Source organism: Pelophylax lessonae (assembly GCF_965119305.1).
Source record: "Pelophylax lessonae genome assembly, chromosome: 4".
NCBI classification, from domain to species: Eukaryota; Metazoa; Chordata; class Amphibia; order Anura; family Ranidae; genus Pelophylax; species Pelophylax lessonae.
In genome coordinates this window covers 304,217,696-304,232,767 of record NC_138771.1, presented here as the reverse complement: position 1 = coordinate 304,232,767, position 15,072 = coordinate 304,217,696, and the positions used below count along the sequence as shown (strand labels likewise).

Genomic DNA, 15,072 nt, shown 5'->3' with positions numbered 1-15,072 from the left:
TCCAGGATAAAATAGGAAGTGAGGAAAAGACGACTGAGTTTTCGTAATACCTGAGCTAGAGTCTAAGCCTTCCCACTTTATCTAAAACTAAATCAAAGTTTTGGCTTTTTTTTTTTTAAGTGACACTGTTACTTTGCCTTTTCAGCTTAAAGTGGAAATGTCTGCTAATAGCCAACTCCCTCGGTAAAATATACTTACTTACCTGTGCTTATTCACTATCTCCCCGCTCCATTGCTGTAACAATGTGGGGCTTAAAGGCATGGAGAAGTATGACACCCCCCCCCCCCCCCATATCAGTGCTTTTGCCTGAGAAGCCAGTCTTCAGGCCCGAAGGTTCACTCTGAAAGGGGAGCTTATCTAGGGTGGACTTCTACAGCATAGAGTAGTAGGGGGTGTGGATAGAGGAGTAAACCTTGCAGGAGGGTTGGGTTATCAGGAAACCCTGTCACTCTGCCTTCAATGGGCAAACTGAAAACTACTTTTTAATCTTAGTGGTTTTGTGCAGTCCTTATTTGAGATTATTTAGCTTTGGAGAAAAGGAGGCAGTGATCTGCTACTGATGGCTTGGAGCCAGATGCCACAGCATACCTTCAGAAGTCTAGTGGTGTCCATGCTGCGATGGGTCAGGGTTGTTTTGGCAGCAAAAGTGGGACCTTCTCAATATTAGGTGGGTCATCATAACATTATTGCTGATCAGTGTGTGTATGTATTCGTATTTAATACTTTTAACCGTTTTCTCTTTCGTTCATTGACGGACACAGCTCCATATCTTCTTGACTCTTGGGTTTATGCTGCCCCCTACAGGAGTAGGACACTAGGCGGACAAAAAGTTTGACTACGCCTCTAGGTCAGTTCCAGGAGGTATACTCCTACTTCCTGCTATAGGTCTTCAGTTTTTTTTCTGCCTAGTCAGGAGTAAGGACCTAGAGCTCCTTGCTGGGATTTCTTGTCCTAGCATTTTTTCCTTTTTAGATGGAAATTTTATGCTTCTTTTATTTTTTTTCTGTTCCTGTGAGAACTACAATCAACTGGTGGACTGGGCGACAGACTGGATATCCTAGATCCTTACGGTCTCCCCAGTCCAGCCAGTAAGCGTGACCCGTGCTCAGCTATGTGCTAGGTCGGCCGCGACATAGCCCCACTGGACAGGGGCTGGCCTGCGAGTAAACGCCACACAAGGATACATAGCCCTGGTCACGACCTGGGTCGCAGCGTGCCTCTGACCCGCAGCACCCCCAGTCTAAGATGGTGCGGTGGTCTGCCTGGAGTGGTGCCTGCCCGGTTCCAAGGTGTGGATAGTAGTGTCTCCCCTTCCCCTCTGGCAATTTTCGGATTGGACGTGGTCCCCTCCCTGGGTTGTTCAGACCCCGGGTGCCCTTCCTTCCTACATAGCACTCCCCCTCTCTTTCAGGGTCCCTCTGCAGGACACACCCCATTCACCCACCCAGGGGGGGGCTGGTGAGTCCCTGGGGGGCGTCTCCCTCTTTCTGCTATAGCGGTAGATTGGTGCGCTGGGACTTGTGGTGCCACTGGTGCAGCAGTGGGGGGAACTTTAACAGCAGTTTTCCTATTTCTTGTTGGTGATCCCCAGGTTAATCCATGGAGTCCCTGGAGCAAGTGCCACCACCTGACCCCCTCTCAGAGACTGCGGGGCCCTCTGGGTCCCAGTCTGCTTTGTCTGATGACGGCGGTCCTGCAGTCACTAGTGTCCAAGGTAGATATGGCCCTCCAAAATAGGACGAGCAAAATGCGTCCCCTGCCTTCACCTGCATCATCTGTCTCCTCAGATTCTGAGGTTGTTTTTGCCACAGCGGATGCGAGTCACCCTACTGGGTCTGCATCCATGCACCCGGAGTGCTCTGACAGAGGGGATGATTCCTCTTCCACCACAGCCGCGCATGAAAAGGCGCTGGTGGGGGAGTCGGCAGCCGGGCGCATGGTATTGTGAGGAGAGAGCTCTGGAACTAAAGGGATGACACAGCGGCACTTAGCGACGGACAAAGCTCGGCACAGAGTCAGAGAAGCGGCGGAAGCACAGGGGACCTGAATGGCCACGATGGGCAAACGAAAAAACCTTGAGAAATAAAACTCACCGAATTCTTCTCTGCTGCAGAGGCTCGGTGCAGCCAAAATGGCGATGGTGGAAGCTTCACAGGCACATCTTTCTTCACTGAGGGGGCTATAACCGGATGCCGCAGTGATGACTCACCAGGATCCACTGCAAACAGAGGTAAAGACAACACACACTCTGCATCTAACAGCCCTGTTAACAAAAAGATGAGGTTATCAAAAGAAAGGGATCAGCCACACATAGGGGGAGGGGCATGGAAGAGCCTGAGGAAAAGTTGGACACTTTCCCCACATCAGGACAGCCAGTTATCGACACAACACTTAGACATGCTGCTGTCATTAAGGAGAGCTCTGCAGCACAGCATGGCTACCTTTATGTGCTGCACTAAGAGAGAGCTAGAAAGTTTAGGAGACAGAGTAGATCATGTAGAGCAAAAAATGGGGGATTTAGCACAAGCACACAATGAGCTGGTGGAGGGAGAGCTGCTGGCAATGAAGCTTAAATTAGCAAACCTGGAGGACAGATCCCGCAGGAACAACGTTAAGTTCCGGGGGTCCAAACGGCAGATCTACACCAATTTCTACAAAAGGTTATGACGACCGTCCTCCCATCCCTGTCTCCCACCGACATCATTATTGATAGGGCAAACAGACTGCCTAAACTCAATTATCTATCGAATACAGTCCCAAGGGACGTTATAGCGAGAATACACTTCTATCATGTCAAAGACCAGCTGATGCGTTACTCAAGGCAGCAGCTCTCCTTCCCTGATCCATACGCATGAATCTCTCTATACGCAGATTTGTCACAAGCAACTATGAAAGCAAGAAATAACCTCGTCCCCATCACAAAGATCCTGATGGATCATAAAATAATGTACAAGTGGGGGATTTCAGTTTTGCTAACCATTGATGGCAACAACAAAACCTTCACAGTAACATCCCTTGAAAAGGGCCTGGAGCTCTTACAGCAGTGAGGCCTTTTGCCAATTGAGGAGCTTAGCACTCATGCCGCTACTCCACCAGGCAAAATCTCTACGCAAAGGCATCCTTATACAACTAGCGTCCAAAGAGAGGAAAAAAAAAAACGCTGAAGGTTATATCATCCCTACAAAAAGAGATTGCGGACTTGTAGGCTCTTCAAAAAAAAAAAAAAAACACCCACTGCCCTCATCTACCCTGTTGTGATTAAACACATGCAGGGAGGAACTGAAACAAGCATTAATCTCTGACCGTGACAAATTTCTTAAAAGATTAAAATAGTCATATTATTCTCAAGGTAATAAAGCCAGTAACTCCTGGCGAACCAAATAAAACGAAGGCAAATCCAAAATAGAGTACGCTCCATTAGACACCAAAAAACAGACACAATCCATTATAACCCCCAGGAAATAGCAAAGGCCTTTGGCGAGTACTATGAGTCTCTCTATAACATTCAAAGGGACCCTAATACTAACCACCCTACTACAAAAGACATTGAGGAATTTCTTCACCGTCTACAACTACCCAGAGTAATGACAGAACCCTTCAATTACTTAACTCTCCCATTACAGACACTGAAGTTATGACAGTAATTAAGCCTTTACCTCTTCATAAATTCCCCGGAGCTGACAGCTTCTCAGGCGAGTACTACAAAGCTTTTTGCTGACTCATTAGTACCAAAGCTTACTGAACTGTTCAACAAAGCACTAAACTGGGGTTCTCTTCCCACCGAGATGCTTCAGGCTATAATATACACCCTTCCAAAACTGGGTAAAGACCCCACCGTTCTTCAAAATTTCCACCCTATCTCCTTGTTAAACTCAGATCTCAAAATATGCGCCAAAATTATTGCTAATTGGTTAATGGAGGTTACAATACTCCTGTTGGGACTAAACCAAGTAGGATTTGTTAAGAGCCGTCAAGCCCCAGATGGGACTAGGAAAATTAGGAATAACCTAATAGGATTTGCAGAACTAACAGAAAAACAAAGTGTGTTCCTGTCACTCGACGCCGAAAAGGCTTTCGACAGAGTACACTGGGATTATTTATTTCGGACTCTGTCGAAATTTGGGCTTTCAGGTCCTATACATTCAGCAATCATGTCACTTTACACTACTCCTACAGCAAGAGTCTACAACTCAGGCATGGTCTCCGCCAGCTTTCCACTGATGAATGGCACCGACAAGGTTGCCCTCTTTCTCTCCACTGATTTTTTCCTTAGCCATTGAACCACTAGCAGAATATATCAGATCTGACCCTTCTATTCACGGTATCAAAGTGTGGAACAAGGAGAGCGCAAGCTGGGTCTTTTCTCTGATGAAATTATATTAAAGTTATCCAACCCCAAAATCTCTCCCCGCTGTACAAAAAGGCCTCTCCTGGTTTGGGAAAATTTCATACTACAAGGTTGGCGTAACCTTGTGCTATGCTCTTCCAGTTAATATTTCTCAGGCACAATACACATTATTGGGTCAGTTGTTTCCTTGCACTTGGGACTCCTCATCTATTACCTAATTGGGCATCTAGTTGACATCACCTATCTTAAACCTGTACACAGTAAACGTCCCTAACCTCCTTGAACAAATCTCAAATGATATGGCACAAATAAGCAAAGTCCAACTCTCCTGGGTAGGAAGAATGGCGGCATACAAAATGCAAATGTTGCCTAAACTGATTTACTACTTTAGGTCGCTCCCCATTCCTTTGCCATCTTCTTTTTTCTCACAATCAGCTACGATCTTATGCAACTTCATATGGGCTGGAAAGAAACCCAGGGGTGCACTAAACACTCTATACTTACCCAAGAATCTGGGAGTTTTGGGACTCCTCAATGCTCAGACTTATCACCAGGCCACACTGTTGGACCAACTTCGCTACTGGGTGTCCTAGCCAGAATTGGTATGCAGATCTAGTATGGCTGGTCACCGATGTCCCTTGGGGACTCCCTCTGAGAAGATCTTTTAGCTCAAGGACCGATCTTCCATCTTGCTTTACAGTCTGTGGCTTTAATGGCTTGGCTATTGAAAGCCAGGTGCTGAAGGATAGAGGGGTGTCTGAATTGGTGATTCTTGCGCTGTTAAAAGCTAGAAAATCTACTTCTAGGAAGATTTATCATCAAGTCTGGAGGGTGTACATTGCTTGGTGTGAGTCTTGGGGGGGGGGGGGGGTCCCCTCGCCTCCCCTCCCCTCCCCTCCCCTCCCGTTCCTTTTCGGTGTCTTGGAGTAGATCAGCTTTTGGCCTTGGGTACCATCGTCAGGATTCTCCTTTTCCCTGATAAGGCGCATTCTACGAGGGTGTTTAGTGCCTCTTGGGCCTTCTGTCATAAGGCGGCCACCTGGTCATCCGTGCACACTTTTACAAAACGTTATAAGGTGGATGTGTTGGCATCTGCGGATGCTGCCTTTTGGCCGCAAGGTTTTACAGGCCACTGTAGGAGAGGGTTAGTCCTTGTTGAGGGTGTATTTTTTTCCAGGTGAGCTCCAGTTGTTTCCTGGTTGAGCTCCTGTTTTCCCTGGTTGGCTCTTAAGGGTCAAGAAGATATGGAGCTGTGTCCGTCAATGAACGAAAGAGAAAACTGGATTTTTGTCTTACCGTAAAATCCTTTTCTCTGATGTTCATTGACGGACACAGCACCCACCCCTCTCTTGAGTTGGGTTATATGTTATTCTGATGCTGCTTGTTACAAAACTGAAGACCTATAGCAGGAAGTGGGAGTATACTCCCTGGGACTGCCCTATTGGCGTAGTCAAACTTTTTTCCACCTAGTGTCCTACTTCTGTAGGGGCAGCATAAACCCAAGGGTCAAGAAGATAAGGAGCTGTGTCCATCAATGAACATCAGAGAAAAAGATTTTACGCTAAGACAAAAATCTAGTTTTTTTTTAAATGGACGCACTGCTCATAGCAAAATGAATTTTGCAATATGTATATAGGAACGTTGAAGTCCAGGGATGAACTTTGTTGCATACTTGCATTGATCTAGCCTGGACCTGGAGTAATGCATATTTCATACTTGAGTGACTGCTGTGGAAGCTGACAAACCACTGTACTAGTAATAGATAATAAAGTGATTGCCACAATCTCCTGGGCCCTGTGTCTGCTCCTGTCCCACTGTATACTGACCACAGGGATTGCTTGCTTGGCACCACAGAATGCCTTGTATTTTTTTAATGAATACAAGGTATTATCTTATTGGATGATGTAAAGATTGTGACGTCACTGCCTCTCCTTTCCACCTAGTCCAATCCATGTGTTAAAAGAATACAAGGCATTCTATGAAAAGTGGTACTAAGCAAGCCACCCCCAGTGGTAACTGTACAGAAAGGAAGTTGCAAGCACAGAACATTGCAGGGATCATTCTAGTTGCACTGACTATTACAGCGATTGTCCAATTTCACAGCAGTCCCTCAGATATGAGATTGTAACTATGCAATAAAAATCATACCGAGTTCAGTTTTAAGGTACATATACAGTTGTGCTCATAAGTTTACATACCCTGGCAGAACTTATGATTTCTTGGCCATTTTTCAGAGAATATGAATGATAACACAAAAACTTTTTCTTTCACTCATGGTTAGTGTTTGGCTGAAGCCATTTATTATCAATCAACTGTGTTTACTCTTTTTAAATCATAATGAAAACGGAAACTATCCAAATGACCCTGATCAAAAGTTTACATACCCTGGTGATTTTGGCCTGATAACATGCACACAAGTTGACACAAAGCGGTTTGAATGGCTATTAAAGGTAACCATCCTCACTAAAATAGGAAATGGATATAAAAAGATATCCAAGGCATTGAGAATGCCAATTAGCAGTGTTCAAACTCTAATCAAGAAGCAGAAAATTAGGGGTTCTGTTGAAACCAAACCACGGTCAGGTAGACCCAACTAAGATTTCAGACACAACTGCCAGGAAAATTGTTTCGGGATGCAAAGAAAAACTACAAATAGCTTCAGGTGAAATACAGGACTCTGAAAACATGTGGTGTGGCTGTTTCAAGATGCACAATAAGGAGGCACTTGAAGAAAGAAGGGCTGCATGGTCGAGTCGCCAGAAGAAAGCCATTACTATGCAAATGCCACAAAGTATCCTGCTTACAATATGCCAAACAGCACAGAGTCAAGCCACAAACCTTCTGGCACAAAGTCGTTTGGAGTGATGAGACCAAAATCAAGCTTTTTGGCCACAACCATTAACGCTACATTTGGAGAGGAGTCAACAAGACCTATGATGAAAGGTACACCATTCCTACTGTGAAACAGGGAGGTGGATCGCTGATGTTTTGGGGATGTGTGGGCTACAAAGGCACAGGAAATTTGTCAGAATTGATGGCAAGATGAATGCAGTATGTTATCAAAAAATACTGGAGGAAAATTTGCATTCATCAGCCTGGAAGCTGCGCATGGGATGTACTTGGACATTCCAATATGACAATGATCCTAAACACAAGACCAAGTCGACCTGTCATTGGCTACAGCAGAATAAAGTGAAGGTTCTGGAGTAGCAATCTTAGTCTCCTGACCTCAATATCATTGAGCCACCCGGGGGAGATCTCAAATGTGCAGTTCATGCAAGACAGCCCAAGAATTTACAGGAACTGGTGGCTTTTTGCCAGGAAGAATGGGCAGCTTTACTATCTGAGAAGATAAATAGTCTCACCCACAAATACCACAAAAGACTTCAAGCTGTCATTGATGTTAAAGGGGGCAATACATGGTATTAAGAACTGGGGTATATAAACTTTTGATCAGGGTCATTTGGTTAGTTTCTGTTGTCATTATGATTTAAAAAGAGTAAACACAGTTGATTGATAATAAATAGCTTCAGCCAAACACTAACCATGAGTGAAAGAAAAGTTTTTGTGTTATCATTCATATTCTCTGAAAAATGGCCAATAAATCATAAATTCTGCCAGGGTATGTAAATGTATCAGCACAACTGTATATTCAGATAACAGCTTTGTTTAAATGTGATTGTAAAAAGAACTGCAGTAATCCTTGGCATCCTATCAGAATTCACAGTATTGGACTGTTGGTAGGCTGCGCTTGACATTTTGTCCAACTATTTATAAGATTGTATGAAAGTATGTTGATTGCATCATTACATATTCTACCACAAAGGTTCCCACTTGAAGTTTCACTTTTGGCTCTGTCATGTGTTTGTTTCTTGATATAACAACTTTTTCTTTTCCTGTGCAGTGTTTGTTTCCGTTGGGACAATTGCTGCGGCACGGATTGGAACAATGCCCAGCTGGATGTTTTTCTGCTGCTTTATCAGCATGTTCATGTTTTTTTGTGCCCAGTGGCAGACCTATGTGTCGGGTACTCTGAGATTTGGATTGTAAGTTTTTGTATTTTCATCCTCTTGTACAGTGTCTTTTATAAATGTCCATTGAGTTAGCGTCAATAAAACTGTAGGAATTGGTTACCTACTGTGTTTAAAATATAACATAAAATAAATAATCCACTTTGTAAGAATGAATAAGAATTATTTGCATATTGTGTCTTACCTAGTTATATTACATACAGTGGGTACGGAAAGTATTCAGACCCCCTTAAATTTTTCACTCTTTGTTATATTGCAGCCATTTGCTAAAATCATTTAAGTTCATTCTTCTTCCTCGTGAATGTACACATAGCACCCCATACTGACAGAAAAACACAGAATTGTTGACATTGTTGCAGATTTATTAAAAAAGAAAAACTGAAATATCACATGGTCCTAAGTATTCAGACCCTTTGCTGTGACACTCTCATATATTTAACTCAGGTGCTTTCCATTTCTTCTGATCATCCTTGAGATGGTTCTACACCTTCATTTGAGTCCAGCTGTGTTTGATTATACTGATTGGACTTGATTAGGAAAGCCACACACCTGTCTATATAAGACTTTCCAGATCACAATGCATGTCAGAGCAAATGAGAATCATGAGGTCAAAGGAACTGCCTGAAGAGCTCAGAGACAGAATTGTGGCAAGGCACAGATCTGGCCAAGGTTACAAAAAGATTTCTGCTGCACTTAAGGTTCCTAAGAGCACAGTGGCCTCCATAATCCTCAAATGGAAGACGTTTGGGATGACCAGAACCCTTCCTAGAGCTGGCCGTCCGGCCAAACTGAGCTATCGGGGGAGAAGAGCCTTGGTGAGAGAGGTAAAGAAGAACCCAAAGATCACTGTGGCTGAGCTCCAGAGATGCAGTCAGGAGATGGGAGAAAGTTGTAGAAAGTCAACCATCACTGCAGCCCTCCACCAGTCGGGGCTTTATGGCAGAGTGGCCCGACGGAAGCCTCTCCTCAGTGTAAGACACATGAAAGCCCGCATGGAGTTTGCTAAAAAACACCTGAAGGACTCCAAGATGGTGAGAAATAAGATTCTCTGGTCTGATGAGACCAAAATAGAACTTTTTGGCCTTAATTCTAAGCGGTATGCATGGAGAAAACCAGGCACTGCTCATCACCTGTCCAATACAGTCCCAACAGTGAAGCATGGTGGTGGCAGCATCATGCTGTGGGAGTGTTTTTCAGCTGCAGGGACAGGACAACTGGTTGCAATCGAGGGAAAGATGAATGCGGCCAAGTACAGGGATATCCTGGACAAAAACCTTTTCCAGAGTGCTCTGGACCTCAGACTGGGCCAAAGGTTTACCTTCCAAAAAGACAATGACCCTAAGCACACAGCTAAAATAACGAAGGAGTGGCTTCACAACAACTCCATGACTGTTCTTGAATGGCCCAGCCAGAGCCCTGACTTAAACCCAATTGAGCACCTCTGGAGAGACCTAAAAATGGCTGTCCACCAACGTTTACCATCCAACCTGACAGAACTGGAGAGGATCTGCAAGGAGGAATGGCAGAGGATCCCCAAATCCAGGTGTGAAAGACTTGTTGCATCTTTCCCAAAAAGACTCCTGGCTGTATTAGATCAAAAGGGGGCTTCTACTAAATACTGAGCAAAGGGTCTGAATACTTAGGACCATGTGATATTTCAGTTTTTCTTTTTTAATAAATCTGCAACAATGTCAACAATTCTGTGTTTTTCTGTCAGTATGGGGTGCTATGTGTACATTCATGAGGAAGAAGAATGAACTTAAATGATTTTAGCAAATGGCTGCAATATAACAAAGAGTGAAAAATTTAAGGGGGTCTGAATACTTTCCGTACCCACTGTATGTATAGCCAGTTTATATTACTGTATCTTTAAGAGCAACAACCTTATATACATGAATATCATTAGAAAGGATATAGACAGAACAACAGCACAGCACCTAATTTTTACAAAATCTATGATACCATTGCCACTGCTGGTTTACTGGTCGTTAAATCAAAGTGAGTAATGTGAGTAATGTTTAAAGCTAAACTCCAGGAAACTCTAAAAATATGCCTTGCATGGGGTTGTGCCTGCAAAGAAAAGGGTTAAATTGCTCAATTAAGCCTATGGAAAACAGAAAGGAAGATTTACTTACCTACTTTTCGTGTAGCTAGACTAGACTAGAGCCGAGATATACTCACCTAATCCTCTGATTCCCAGAGCGCAAGACTGGTCTCTTCAGCTCCTGCAATTTTTATGCTGTGGACTATTCCTGACATCATGCCCATAGACCGGCTCTTCATATAAAGACATTATGAACAGTCCACCGCTGGCCATGGGGGAGCGCTGTCTTCCGGAGAATTGAAGGATTGGGTAATTGAAGGCTGTGTTCACCCCTAGAAAAAAATCCATGCAGTGCGGGCACAGCACTGCTTCATGGGAACAAAAAAAAAAAAAAAGTGCCCGGAGTTGGGCTTTAACCCTTGCAGTTCGAACAAAGCCACACTGTTGGGGATCTTTTTTTTTTTTTTTTTTTTTTTTTTCATTTGTCCAGAGTTGGGCTTTAGGAAGAAAATAATAGAACATTTATATATCTTGCATTCTTATAATAAAGCATATGTCAGTGTGCATCAGAGAGAAAATTCTGCTAGCTCTGTTGATTATCAATGTGCTTCAGGGCTGTACACCCATAGTGCCATAATTTCTTACAAATATAGCCCTGCAGGCCTATTTACTCATTTTATCATCCTGTGTGTAATGATGTGTTACATATGAGTTGGCTGTATGGAAAAAAATATTTGATTACTTTTGCGTTGAATGTCATACTTTTAGAACACAACTGTCTTCTTTTCTCCCCAGGATTGATGTCACAGAGCTTCAGATTTCAGTTACCATTGTATTTTTGTTGTCTGCATTTTTTGGGACTAGATTCTGGGACATTGAGGTAACATATTGTACAATTTTTAATCCCTGCATTAGATCTACTCATTGTGTATATTTTCTGGTCCATCCTGCTGCTTTAATAGGATGGAAAAAAAAAAAAACAGACAATTTTCCTATTACATTACATCAAGGCATGATGTTGCTGTCATGTTCCTATGATTGGCTTAAAGGAGAACTATAGCAAAAGCTCGTTTGGCTGTACTTCTATGGATCACAGGAGTGCAGTTCGTTCTGCGCTCCTGTGACTCAATTTCAGCCGACTGTGAGCTTTAGCCCACTGTCAGATGACAATACTCAGCCAGTCCAGGTTGGAATCTATCCAGATACGCTGAGAGCTTGAGCCAGCCACTCCCACCCCCTCCACATCCCGGTGTTCCGGTCAGCGCTGGAGGGGCAGAGCAAAGAGCCGGTGACGGACAGTCATGACTCTCTGCCCAGAGCGGAGGTGGGGAAAAGAGTGATCAGTGGTGTTTGGTGCCCAGGTAGAGCTGACGGGGGACAGCTGCAGCTCAGATGTTCATGTCAACTCTTAGAGGTCTGTTTATAAATGTTTTAACACCACTTTTACTCAATATTTAATGGATTTTTCAAGTTGGAGTTAATTAAAAAAATATGTGAATCCTGGATGAAAGTTGTATGAATTGAGAAAATAATTTATAAATCGCTCCTCCATGCTTCTAGACCAGTCCCCACAGCCATTACACTCCAGAGGTCTAAGGTCCTCTGATGTCATCAATACTGATGCAAGGACTCTAACCCTGCATCTAATGTAAATAGGTCATGAAACAGTTCATTGCCAGAGTGAAGGGGAGCGCTGTCTGCCAGGTGAGCAAAGGATCAGGTAACTAAAAGGGCTTATCAGTCCCCTAAAAATAGGTGACTAGTTAACCCCTTGTAGTGCAGGTGCTGCCCACTGTTAAGAGGAGCTTTATTACTGTTGTTGGGCTTTAAAGCAGTAGTAAACTCTGCATTGTCACTTATACCTCCAGGTAAACTTATATTAAGTCTTACCTTTAGGCACAGTAAATATCTCAGAAATGTGCACCTTTTTAGGAGATATTCGCATCAGCTTTAGCCGATTACTTCACTGCACATGCACAGTACGCTCTGCATTCAAGGCACAGCGAGTGTTCCCTGAATGTAAAAAAGTTTGATGAGACACACTCTAAAACATACTATTGCCACATCCCTAGGTACACAGAAAGGGATAAAGGAGAGGAGAATGAGAGAGCCTCACAAAGTAGTGGGGTCTCCTCACCCCTCGAATATACAGTATATTGGGACTTTATGGGCATCTAGTATGTGCTGATCTCAGTGGAAATAAAAATAGCCATCACTTAATAAAAATAGCATTTATTTAGCACAAAGAATACAAAACATACAAAAATAAACATATATTCAATAAAATATGGTATGAACATGCACATAAATGATAGGACATACTCCTATATCAATGGAACCCTGATGCCTCATAATTGAAGGCAATTCATATAAATGTGTTATAAATCATGGTGTATCATGATGAGTAGTCATGAAATTGTAGGGTTCACTTGTAATAGATGTGGAATCGCTACACATCTATTCTATACATCAGTGTTCCCTGAATACAGAGAGCGCTGAGCAGCAGTTGTGGCTCCCATGCCCATGTGTGGGAGTGAGGTCTTTGCAGTCTGGACCATTCAAGTGGCTGGAGAGTGCGAGCCTAGGAGGAAGACCGGGTGAAGATAGAAGTGCTTGCAGCAGTCCCACCTCGCCGCTGTAGGGTTGTGTTTTTTAAAGGAAAGGTAGGGCAAGGCATACTAGCACATCATGACATTAGCCTGCAGGGGGCCAGGCTAATTTTTTATTTTTCGGAGTTTAATACTGCTTTAACAACAAGACAAGAAAAGCAAAATAAAACATTCTTTTCTCCTCTCGCCTTCCAGGATGGCAACACATGATGAGAGGCTCCACCTTACAGGAAACGCAATCAGTTCACGGTTGCTAAAAGGCCCCATCCTTCCCCTTGTCCCTCAGTATTGATTGTGTTTCTTCTACAGCGAAACATTTATTTTTTTTGTCTCTGACCTGAAGACTCTGTGTTGGATGGTCCCCCTGTAAGGGAAGGTTCAGCAACGCCGGTGAGGACCTCACTCTACCTGTACGCCTTTTAGGCTTCTCACAGGTCGCCCCAGGATACAGGCAGTCTGTATCCTGTGGCTGCTTTCCAGCAGGGGTCTCCTCCGGTCCTCCCTGCCATTCAGTCGGAATTTGAAAAAAACGCTGGACAGCACGCTCCAAGCCTCACTTTGAAAACGGAACTTCTGGTTTGTACAGGAAATTCGGAGCATGCGCAGCGCGACCCGGAAGATGGAAGCGAGTACGGAGGAGACTCTGGACCCGCATGACGGTGGTAAGACAGACTCTCCAGCCAAAGAGAGCCAGGAAGCTGCCAAAGACATGAAACCTGCTGCAACCCACCTCATAGAGAAGGAGACGGGGAGGTCGGTGCAGGTGGCTGCAGGCAAGAGAAGATCAGAGCCCGGTAAATGCGGTTTTCTCTTGGTTGGGTCTATTACCAGTGTCAAGCTTAGTCCCTGGTAGTTCCCATGCTCTCCCCATCGGGGCCTGTAGCCAAGTTTTTGTGGGGGCAGGAAGAGTGATCTTCTCTTACAGAATCCCCAGGTGGAACCCAGGAGGCCTCTGATAAAGCACCCACTGTGTCCGCTAGCACTAGCTCCTCTAAAAAATGTGGTAATTGCAGAGAGAGACTGCCCAGATCTCACACCAAGCCCTTTTGTTACAGGTGTATTAACAAACTGGCTGGTGAAGAGGACTCAGGGTTGATGAAAGATTTCCTTAATTCTATGCAGGAGGAAATGCTAGCCACATTTCAGTCCTTCCGCACCTCTGTAGCTTCCCCCCAAGGTAACAGAGCTGGGTGAGCTAACCCCTAAAGAGGGCCCTTCTTTTCAGGAGAGTTTACTTTCCAAGGCAGGCCCATCTGCGTTTCTGCCTGGTTCGCAGGGTCTCCCCCCTGCTCAAGCAAGGGAAGAGGAAGACCTAGGGAATGCAGAAAGTCAGGCTAAGTCTCAGCTTAGCTCTGGGGAGGAGGTTGATGTGGATCCACATAGTGAGGCAGAGGAGACCAAATTGAACAAAAATCAATTTGGTTTGGTCTGGAAAATCTGGAGGGACTCCTCAAGCTGTTTATGCTACAGAAGAAATCCCAGAACCCCCCAAGGAGACCTTGGCAAAGGATCAGATGTATAAAGGAATGGTTAAAAAAACAATCCAAGGTATTGCCTGTTCACCAATCCTTGAAAGATTTAATGGCAGTTTCCTGAAAGATGTCTGGTTAGGCCAAAGACGTGGAAAATGAGATTCCCCTTTAAGGAGGAAGAGGTGCAAAAATTTCTAGAGAGTCCAAAATTGGACGCCTCCCTGTTCCAAGTGACTAAGAGGTCTGACCTCTCTTTTGAGGACACAAGGAATATCAGAGATGCCATGGACCGTAAGTCAGAATCTCTGTTAAAGAAAGCCTGGGATGCCAACTTATCCACTATGGCTCTAGCACTGGCTGCAACCTGCGTGGCTAGGAATGCAAATTTCTGGATAGAAAAGCTTACAAAGCACCTTTCACAGGGAAATAAGTCCCAAGACCTGCTGGGTTCCCTACTTGGCCAATGCAGCAGTTGAGTCAGTGATAGCCTCAGCTAAGACCGGAGCTCTCATTAATTCAGCTAGGAGAGCCGTTTGGTTTATAGCTTGGGAAGGCGACTTAACTTCAA

At 44.3% G+C, this 15,072-nt stretch overlaps 1 protein-coding gene across 1 annotated transcript in view; it reads left to right on the top strand.

Annotated features, from left to right (window-relative positions):
- The window catches only part of CHPT1 (choline phosphotransferase 1), an 83,745-nt gene that overhangs the window by 29,628 nt on the left and 39,045 nt on the right, over positions 1-15,072 (top strand). The window contains exons 3-4 of the mRNA XM_082256746.1: positions 8,253-8,394; positions 11,219-11,303. Of these exons, the coding sequence (XP_082112872.1) occupies positions 8,253-8,394; positions 11,219-11,303 (227 nt within the window). The remainder of the gene's footprint in view (positions 1-8,252; positions 8,395-11,218; positions 11,304-15,072) is intronic.